General features: G+C 29.6%; 1 protein-coding gene across 7 annotated transcripts in view; it reads left to right on the top strand.

Moving 5' to 3' along the window:
* LOC106465673 (lysophospholipid acyltransferase 5-like) overlaps positions 1 to 11,488 on the top strand; it is a 103,780-nt gene that overhangs the window by 27,888 nt on the left and 64,404 nt on the right. For 6 of the 7 annotated variants that reach the window (XM_013925909.2, XM_022393602.1, XM_013925908.2 and 3 more), the window contains exons 3-4: positions 4,046 to 4,153; positions 7,599 to 7,705. In XM_013925909.2, the coding sequence (XP_013781363.1) occupies positions 4,046 to 4,153; positions 7,599 to 7,705 (215 nt within the window). Of the gene's footprint in view, positions 1 to 4,045; positions 4,154 to 7,598; positions 7,706 to 11,488 lie in introns of those variants that run through there. The other variant, XM_022393601.1, reaches the window with a different exon arrangement.

The following is an 11,488-nucleotide window of genomic DNA, read 5'->3' as shown; positions in this document are numbered from 1 at the left end:
TATACGTGTAGTAGTACGGTACACTACTACACAGAGTATATATATATATATATATAATATATATATTATATATATATATTGCAGTCCAACTGCCCTAGCCACCAATGAGGAATATAGGGCCCACGACCCTATACTTCCAACCCCAAGGAGTGGAACCTCGGCTATCTGGTTGGGGCCTGGCCAGTAGTGATGACAGATCATGTAAAATTCCACCCACAGTACATGAATTAAGTTCCAGGAGAAAGCATACCTATTCTTGATGTACTGCAGTTCCCCATTAGGGTGCTAGTTTTCTGTTGGCATACCCATGATCTATGCAGACACTTTTTGTATGGATAACCCTCACTGGCCCCTTCATTTTATCAGTGTAGGATTCTAGCTGTAGTGTGAGAGGAGGTAAGTATGTTTTGGAAGTTAACATTTTCTTAAATTGAAAATGTATTTCCAATAATACTTACCTTCTCTCACACTGTTAGAGACTGTGGAATGGGTCAATTTTGTAAAAGTGACAATATTATCTGAATAAGGTGTTTATATACAGAACCAGGATAGAGGGCACATTGACATAGGTGGAGAGTGTCACATGTCAGATGTTGCTAAGTGCAATTAAGTGGGGAATAAAAGAGAGAACAATTCAGACCAATGCTTAGATGGGCAAAGGAAGGAAACCCTGGCAGTTTAGTAATAACTATAGTGTGAAAGGAATTAAGTCTAACTGGAAATACATTTTCAATTTAAGAAAATGTTAACACTCGAACATTGTGGCAACTAAATAGCATCTTCAAAAAAAATTCTCATGAATGCCAAATGAATTACAACATACTTGTCACACCTTATTAAAAATTTAATCTTTTTATGAACTAATATATATATATATTTATAGAATGATAAAAGTAACACAAGAACAAATATATATTCATCACACACATGTAATAAAATACAAAATAAAGTTACATTGATTATTATATGGTAAAATAATTTTTCATGATGTATATGCCTTCTACAAGCTGGCGAAGAATGGTTACAGTTATACTTGTCGTATGACATTAATATTAGGCCTATTAAATTTTTAACCCTCTCTGCCCGGGTATCATTTACTGTGCATGTCACAAGGTTTAGTGAATTATATTGAAAAGTTAATTAAGTTACTTTTTGTTTACGTTATACCAATTAGTATAGCATAAAATCATAGCTAATAATCCATATTTTAATAGTATATAGGCTTTAAGTTCTTAATTTTATAAGGCAATATTTAAAAAAAATCCTAAATTTCTTGTAGTGTGAGAAACATGACATATTTTCTCTAGGCATCCCTTCTTCTCTATTTTATTTATCGACCCTCCAATGAGTACGAAATTTAACATAAATTACTTACTATAAAATCATCATTGCTCAAACAAACCATAATTTTTATAGCCTTCAATCTTATGCATAACCAGTAGAAAGCCAAGGTTTTCATCTATCAAATGACATATTATATTATGTTGTTTTCTGAAGAGAGAATTGTCATTTTCTCTGTTAGTAGAAGCTTTGGTCCCATGGGAGAGATAATAACTAGATTGGATAAATTTGTAACAGCTATTTTTGCATAGATAGAAAGCCAGAAAAATTGTGATAGTTAGTGGAAATTTTCTGCTTTTTGCATGTTATTATTCTATGTTTTTTGTTGCATTATTTAATTAAATGAAAATTATTTTGTGCATTACTACCATTAGTATAAAAAAAAGTAGTTAAGCATCACCAACAGTCGACAGCAAAAAAAAACCCTGGTAAGTACATTATTTCTTGTTTTTCATGTTTATTCTTTATTTGTTATTATAAAAGTAACTAAAATGTAAGAACTGGGATCTCTTTAGGTTAGTTAAGGTTAGATTAGGTAAATTAAATAATAATATAATAAAAATGTTTCATGAGCACACCCGTGAGCAGCTCAGAGTAGCTTGTAGGTAATGTAACTCAATAGTGTAACATGACCTCTACATTCCACAAGTGATTTGCAACTTATAATGGCATTAGTTGTACTAGTTAGACACATTCAAAGGGCAATAAAACAATAAAATTTAAGTATAAATATGCTGTTCTGAGTTTAAAGCTACTTAGGATAAGTGAATAGTTTCATGTTACAATTTGAAGTCATTCTAGAAAAAAAAGGTCATTTATTTTTATTTCAATTAAAAAAAAATTTTTTTGGTGGTTACTAGGTTGATCAAATTGACCAACCTTGTATATGTTAGGGTAAAGAAAATAACAGATAAAATACAAAGTTTTACTAAAAACAAATGTTTGAAAATTATTTAGGAGGTTTCAGAGGTTATGCAAATGAAATTTGAGATTTTTGAGATGAAGCAATTTTTTTTAATCTTAACATGAAAATCACTTTGCATGTAGACTAGTCAAAAATACTTGATATATTCATGGAGAAATCTGTTTTTTAGTTTATTAAAAATACTTCACAAAAAAATATTTTTTTATATGTGAAAGACTTATAATGTTTACTGAAATTCTGCAAAAGTTTGTAAAGATATACATACTATAGTAAAAGTTAGTAGTATTAAAACTACAAAGACTTTAAAGGACTACAAAGAGGTCACATAGTCAGTCAAATTGACCAAGCCTGTGTTGAGAGAGTTAAACACTACATTCATAATCTAGTCTATTAGAAATTTTCAAGAATTAAAAGAGTGTATAATAATAGTAATTGAATCACACCATATTTGTCATATCCATTGCTGACAACACATTTCAATCAATCCAGAGCTCATCAGGTTGGCTGGGATACAACAAACACAGTAGTGGTTGGAAAGCTATTTAATACTTGTAATCATTTTTCACCAGCTTGTAAAATGCATACATGCCATAACAACTGATGTTGTTATTGTATAGCTTATGTAAAGGAAAATAAAATAAAAATCTGTAAAAGCTTTTTAATGAAATTTCTTTTTTTAGTTGAAACCTTCTTAATTCTGATGAACGGTTAAACAGGCCTGTGATGGTTTTATTGACTTGAAATTTCTGCATGTTGCACAGTTATTCCTGTGTGCTGGACCTGAAAATGATCTCCATTTTTCTCCATCACGTACAGATTTTTCACAAAATGTCATAACGCAATACATAAAAGAAAGACCAAAACACATAGTTTTGAGACTAAAAGTCCTACATTTTCCAAAAAAATGAGATGCATATTTGTTTCACATTAGTGTTCTTCGCTTTTTTTCAGTTTGTTTGTATTTTTGTGAACAAACATAATAATAAAAAATGTTTATTGTGGTAAACGAAATAATAATTTTATCTCAACTAAAAGTGTTTTTTCTTCCTGATTTGTAAAAAATCCGTACGTGATAGAAAAAAAAAAATGAAAATTATTTTCGAAATCTGCATAGTTGAACTATGAAAAATCCATTAATCCAGTATTAAAGCCAAATCAAATTTTATGAAGTTTAAATTTGCAGACCTGTGTTATTAGAATTGAAACTATTTTCTAAACCTGATTGATCACTTACAGTATTTAAACTTGCACTTTTTATGTAATTTCCCTCTCTCTTTATATATATATATATACAAATTTTATTCAACCACACTTAAACATTGATGCAACATGTTAGGCATATATGTCAATATGTATAACCACAATAAATCTGTTTGTTTGCAGTTATGTCTGTGTGAACTTGCAAAAATAGAAAATTTTTTATTCTTAAACTTTTATTTTTTATTATACTGTATTATTCTAAGCTAATATTTTGTTATTCAAAAGGAAATGAGATTATCACTGTTTTATGCTAATGCAATTTTCAATTTTATAAAGTTTCTGTGTGTATGATAAAGTATTGAATATATCATGTAAATTAAAATTTACTGATTTTCTTATTTGACTTTGTAATTAAGTTTAAGTTTATTTAGTTGGACTTTGATTATAGAAATTCTTATTATTACACATATGTATGTACAAATTATCCACATTTTTTAATCAGTGTCTTTTGTTATGATTTCTCTTAATGTGCAGCTGCAACATTGATTAAATTTGTAATAAATACTTTTTACTTCTCAGGTTATCCATTAGCAATCTGTCACCGACATCTACTCTTTGGCAAATCTCCATCTCTTCAACATATATTCTTCATGCTGTGTGGACTGAGTGTAGGATACTTTAACTATGGTAAGATTTCCTTTATTATTATCACATTCTACATATATAAAGATTTATCAGGAGATTACTAAATTTGTAAACATTTTATTCCCTTGTTTTTGTATTTATCCTCTTTCTCACCTGATGCAAGACTTTACTGCTGTGTTCAATGTTGCTAAGTGTAGTTAGTTTGATAGTCATCAGTTTTACTTTAGGTGATGTGGTGTTCAAATCAGGTAAATAATGCTTATTTCAGTGACATGGATGTTTTTCCTTTTTATTTAATAGTTCATAATTCATTGTAAAATTAGTAAAAGCAGAACTGCTAATGGTGATTACATTAACTTCTGAGTATCATCTGAGTCCTGATTTGATACTTACCTATCAGTTTTCAAGTAAGCCATGCTCTCTATATCCATAGTCAGAATTTAGCTTCAAATAATACAACTTTTATGTCTAGAACTAAAAATGATTAGACTTTGATTTGAAATTCTTGCATCTCTAAGAAGTGTTAAATAGATTAAAAACAAAAATATTTGTGTCTTACATTCAATTTTTTTAGCTTTTTCTTTAAATCTTTCGACACAGGGTTGGTCGATTTGACCGAGTCACGTGACCTTCTGTACTCGTTTAAAGTTGACATCAATTTAATACTTATAGTTCTCTATATATTGTGTATATCTTGGCAGTCTTTCAGTTAATATTACAAGTCTCTCACGTACAAAAAGTCATATTTCTTAGTGAAGTACTTTTAATAAAATAAAATAAAGTTTTGTCCATGAATATATTGAGTATTTGTTTTGAATAGTCTGTGTGCAAAGTAATTTTCATGTTAAATTAAAAATACTTTTTGCCATCTCAAAAATCTGAAATTTTTTTTATATAATCCCTAAAACCTCCTAAATGCATTTCAAACGTTTTTTTTTTTGACAAAATCTTTATAGTTTATATGTTATTTTCTCTACCCTGATCTCAAAATTGGATCAAGTCAATTCAACCAAAAAAATTCGAAATAAACCTAAATTAATCTTCTTTTCTTTCTAGTATGACTTCAAATTGTAAGCTGAAACTACATTCGTTTATCCTATGTAGCTCTAAGTTCGTAACATTATATATCTATTTATAATTAAATTTTATTGTTTTATTGCCCTATGAACCATGTCTACCTGCTATCCGCACCATCATAAGTTGTAAATCACTCGAGGAATGTGCAGCTCACGTTACGCTATTGAATTACATTACCCATGAGCTGCTCACGTGCATGCTTCGTGAGCAATTTTAATTATATTTTTGTTATTTATTTTACCTATTCTAGTCTTAAATAACATAAAAAGATCTTTACTTTTAATTTTAGTTACTGTTATAATAATAAATAATGAATAAATATGAAAAACAAGAAATAAAGTACTTACTCAATCTTTTTACTTGCCCTTGATTGCCGAGGAGAGTTAAGCCTGATTTTTTTAGTGATTATACTAAAGCACTTAACAATTTTTATTTAATTAAATAATACACCAAAGAATATAGACTAATAACATGCAAAAAGTAGACAAATTCACTTCTAAAAAGTTTCCTGGCTTTCTGACTATGAGTCAAAAGCCGTTACAAATTCATCCAAGCTAGTCGTTTACTTTCCCACAGGAACGAAATTGCTACCTCGAGTGACATTGACACTTATCTGTTCAGAACACAATGATATACAAAACGCCATTTGATAGATGAAAACCTTGACTTTCTATTGTTTATAAATAATATATAATGAAACATAAGAGAGAACTATCAACCAATTGTAAAAGAGAGGATGTGACAGGTGGGTGTGGCAGAAGGGTCTGATTTTCTCTTTGATAGCTCTGTAACAAAACAAAATTGAAGGCCATAAAAATTATGGTCTGTTTGAGCAATAACAATTTTATAGAGAGCATTTTACATTGAATTTCGTACATTTTCGAGGGGTGATGGATAAAATAGGGATGATGACATGCTAAGACAAAATTTTTAATGTGTGTTACACTAGTGGAAATTCAGGTTTTTTTATGTATTTCCTTTTGGAATTAAGAACTTAAAGCTTTTATACTATTAAAATATGGGTTATTAGCTAAGATTTTATGCTATTCTAATTGGTATAACATAAACAAAAAGTAGTTTAATAAACTTTTGAATGTAAGACACTAAGACCTTGTGTCATGAGCAGTAAAGGGTACCCATGCAGAAAGAGTCAATAAGTTATTGTAAGATAAATCAGCAAACTGCTCAGGCAGGAAAGCTTACCTTCTCTTATTCTGTAGTCTCATATTAATTATACATAAACCCCCCAAATAAGTAAAAGATTGTTTGTTTGTGTCCAGTGTAAAAAATTTCAAAATCATCAGCAAAAGAAACTGCCAGTATAGAACTTATAACAATTTTTTTTTCATAACTGAATTCTATTAAGTGGCACTGATTTTTTTTCTAACATGTGAAAAGTTGATGGTTTTGCTGAGAATCACTAGTGTCTTTAGTAAGTTATTGTAACAACTGGTATTGAGACTAATCTTCTGTTTACAGTATTTGAGAGTGGAGCACAATTATATGATAATTTTTAATTAATTAAATTAGGAAAAAACATTAAACTTTCTGTTCATGTAACTAATGTTTATAATTGTAGATTTTAATTTTGTGCAAATAATCAACTTTATTATGGTAATACTAGTGTAGTGTTTTTGAAATTTCATGTACCTAGATCTTCTATGAGAATTCTAAGTGTGCTTTTTGAAGCTACCTGAGAAAACTATGTAGTTCCCACTAGACTGGTCATATCACAGTACACACAATCCTCATGTAGAATTGAGATGAATAACTTGTGAATACTGTATCATTTTTGAGTTAAGCCTAATTTGACATATTTTATCATAAAATACATTGATTTGAATTATTTTTTATAACCCACCAGTAATATATTAACATACCTGTGTAAATACAGTATGTAGTGAATTTCTGTTTTGTTTATTCAAAACCATACCCTTTGAAGTTCCAGAAATTGGATCTTTAATAACATACATTTGCCTTTTAGTGTTCTGCCTAGTTTGTTAGTTTTATTCAATGTGCAGAACTATCATATTAGAATTTCGAAGATCTAGCAACATGTCTGGTGGTTTTGAAAAAGATAACTTGGCTGTGGTGCTTAAGGTGTTAATCATGACTTAAACATTGAAAAACAGCTTATCTTTGTTAAAATGTAACAACAAAAACTATCCTTTGATAGTAGGTTTAATGTTAAATTTAATTTTAGGCAATTTCTTAGTAAAACACACATATATAAGACAAGCAATTCATATTTGTATAATTTTATGTTAAAATGTTAAGAATTAAGGAATGTTATATTTCACTATTAAATCAAAATGATATGTATACTGAGTTCAGTAGTAATTGTAGTAAAATAGTTGTCAGCTTCTATTGTAAGCTTCAAATAATTTTTTTGTTTTTTGTTTTTCTTAAGGTTTGGAAGTTCTACATTCAGTAGGATGTGTTATTATCCTTTATCTCAATCTGATGTTTATTGGAGGAACAATCTTGTCGGTTATTTTTTCTCTTGTCTTTTTCATGGTAAGTACATATACTGTATACATCATATTCTCTGTGATCCAGTTTCACAGCAAGATCTTAATCTGTTTTTTGTTGTCACTCAGTATAATGATAGAAATTAAGAGTATGGTGATGTAAGGTGTACATGTATATATTATAAACAGTGTTCATAATATTAACCCTGAAATCACCAATGTGGATCTCATTGGCTTTCTTAATTAATTTTTCTAAATTATTTCTACATTAAATTACTTTTGGGTCCATTACTTTATTTGTTACAGGGTTCTTACTACATATAAATCACACATAAAAATGTAAACAAAAAATACCTTTAACTATTAATCAAACTAGCAGTACTATGGTCTTTTGTAGCAGTGTGTCTCAAGCTTTTTCAATACCGGACAGACTCATTGACTCCCTTAACTATCACAGACACTAAAATGCAAATTCAATGAAAAAAATATTATGATTGATATATGAATATTCTGTCAATTATTTTGTTTGTTTGTTTTAGTGCAATTCCACACACCAGTAATGTGATTGTGCCGGACCAGTGGTTTACAAACACTGCTGTATAGTGGGAAAAAAAAAAGCGTTAATTCACCCAATATTTTTACCAGTTCTTTACACTGAGTGTCATAAGAGATAAAAACATACAATTATTCAATAGGATGCAATAAGTGTGCCCCACTGGTAGTAAACAATGTGAAAACAAGTTGGTAAGTTGAAGACTAAACAACTAACTACATTACTGAAAAGAATGTGACTTGTTAATTTTTATTAACTGTTTCCATAGTGGCATCCTTTTAGGATCATGTCGCAAGGTTTTACTCAGTTACATTCAACATTTAATTAAACTACTTTATTATCTTGGTATACAAATAAACTTGGCATCAAAACATAGCTAATAATTCAAATTTTAATATAAGTTTTAAGTTCATAAGGCAATATTCAAAAGAAAACCTCAATTTCCCCTAGTATGAGAATTGTGACATTTGTTCTCTAGGTCTTCCCTCTTCTCTAATTTATTTACCAACCCTCCCAGTAGTATGGAACTAAATGTAAATTACTCATTATAATATTATAAATATTCGGGCAAAGTATAATTTTTATAGCCTTCAATCATATTTACATACAGAGCCATAAGTTAAAAAATTTGACCCCTTTTGTCATGCCCATTTGTCACATCCTCTCTTTCACAAATTGCTAACAGTTTTCTCTGACATTTAATACTATATTATTTATAACCATTAGAAAGCCAAAGTTTTAATCTACTAAATGATGTATTATATTACACTGTTTTCTCTACAGAGAATTGTTTATTTCACTTCCAGGTCAACTTTAAGCCTCATGGGAAACACATCAATGACCTTAGCTGAATTTTTAGCACCTTTTATTGCATAGTTAGAAAGCCAGAAAGTTGTGATAGTTAAGGAATTTTCTGCTTTTTTGTGTTATTATTCTGTATTCTTAGATCCATTATTTAATTAAATAAATTATTTAGTGCAGTAGTACTATTAGTATAAAAAAGTAGGGTTATGTTTAATCAGCAGTTGACAGTAAAAAAAAAGAAGACACAGGTAAGCACTATATTTCTTGTTTTTAATGTGTATTCTTTATTTGTTATTATAAAAGTAAATAAGATGTAAAAATGAGAAACTTTTTTGTCAGTTAAGGTTAGATTAGGTGAAATAAATAATATAAATTTTTCATGAGGTACACTCGTGCATAACATAATTTGATAGCATAATGTGAGCTGCACTTTCACCATGTGATTTACAGCTTGTAATGGTGTGAATGGTAGTTAGACAGAGTTCAAAGGGCAATAAAACAATAACATTTAAGTATAAATAGATATATACTGTTATGAGTTTAACTTCATTTAGGATAAACAAATGTAGTCTCATATTACAATTTGAAGTCATATTAGAAAGAAAAAAGGGTAATTTAGATTTGTTTCAGTTTTTTTTTTGGTGGCTACAAGGTTAATGAAATTGACCAACCTTGTATAAAGTTAGGGTTAGGGGTGGGTGTTAATACCAACTTCATGTTCTACCCCTCCAAAATATTAAGATGGATAAAAAATGATGGAAAATATTTTTTCAAAACTTTGATTAAAGTATAACCTCCTGTACAATACCTCTGAAAATTGACACAATCAAAAATGCCAAAAAATGACTAATTATTGGAATATTTAGACATGTATTTCATTGAACATGAAATTTATCCAAAAGTTTGCAGTAGCACTAAATTTAGTTTAATATATAGATACTTGTGTTTTTCCTTCAATAATGTCATGTTTTAAATCTAAATCTAAAATGCTGTAACATAGCTTACATGATTCACACAAATGTTTCAATGCAATCTGCCCCCAAACTTAATGCCCCCAAAATGTTATCATACAGTTTGCTGCTTTGATATAACAAATAATACACATAAAACTAACCTCATCATCATCAAATTTGTTCTCTGATACATTTAATTACTATAATAATTGCAAAGTGTCATTCAGGATGCCCAGTGACATCAATTGCTCTGTATAGGTCCTCTATCGTGACCTCAACCTTTCCAATAATGTTGTCTAGATTCAGCTTTAAGTATGCAGAATATGTTTGAAAAGGGAGCTTCTTATGATCCTTCATCAGTATAAAAATATCACCATTTTTTGGCAGAGATAAAGAGTGTGCCTTGAATACCTCATTTCTAAGTACAGCCTCATGAGTTTTGTGTTGGTATCTGCCTCTGATTCCAGGTATTTATCTAACTACATGGAAGATGTAAAGGGGCCACCCATAGCTTTCAGACTTTCCAAATCCTTATTCTTTCTCCTGTCTAAGGCAAGGTTGGCTATTTCTTTTTATTCAATTCCCTACTTCTTAAGCTCCCCCTGCTTAGAATTCCATTGTAGGTACTGCTCAGAGATCAAACTGCCTCTTCTGGTAAGCTTCCCATACTGTTTAACACAATCTTCATAAAGCTTGAGTATGTGCTTCTGTATATTTTTAGTGGAAACTGTATATAGATTGCAGAACAGCCAGTGCTCCTGCAGAAGAGATGCTAGCATATCTGCTGCATTCTCTCTAGATCTTTGTGTCTGCCCTGCATCACTTTATGTTCTTTTTTGTTGTTCCTTGGGATAGCTCATCAACTTCAAAGAAGTCTATGCCTCCCAAACATTTTTTTTCTCCTGGCTCTAGTTTAAACATAAGCCATGGTCAGTTATCTGCAGCAACACCAAAACTATACAATATAAACAGACTCACATGTGGCACATTATTCCTTCATACTTGTATAATATTATTATATTACTGTTGCTGTTTCTGTATCAGGTCGTAAATAGTCATGTTGATTATCTACAATATCTTAACTAGAACAATAATAATTATACTTAACTATGGTCAAACAAGCATAGCAATTCACTGGTTTCAAAGCTGATACCTGAAATATATGTATATATTAAACAGTAATTAGAAGCATACCAAAATTTGTTAGAAACCATTAAATTTCCTTATATTGCAGTCTTGAAAGTGCATATTGTTCAAGTCTGATTAGGTTCACAAATTATAAAAAAAAAAATACCTAAACTTTAATATTTGGAAAAAAGTGAAATAGCACCCACCCCTATTCTGGTAGAGAAAATAACATAAAAAAATTGTTTTACTGAAAAGAAAAACATTTGAAATTTATTTAGGGGATTTTAGTGATTATTCAAGTGAAATTTGACAATTTTCAGATGAAGGAAAATAGTTTTACTCTTAACTATTTCAGCATGAGCTCAGTCCCTGGGACTGAACTCGTAACCAT

This window comes from Limulus polyphemus, unplaced genomic scaffold (assembly GCF_000517525.1).
Source record: "Limulus polyphemus unplaced genomic scaffold, Limulus_polyphemus-2.1.2 Scaffold2017, whole genome shotgun sequence".
In the NCBI taxonomy this organism is placed as follows: domain Eukaryota; kingdom Metazoa; phylum Arthropoda; class Merostomata; order Xiphosura; family Limulidae; genus Limulus; species Limulus polyphemus.
This window is presented reverse-complemented; position numbering and strand designations above follow the sequence as displayed.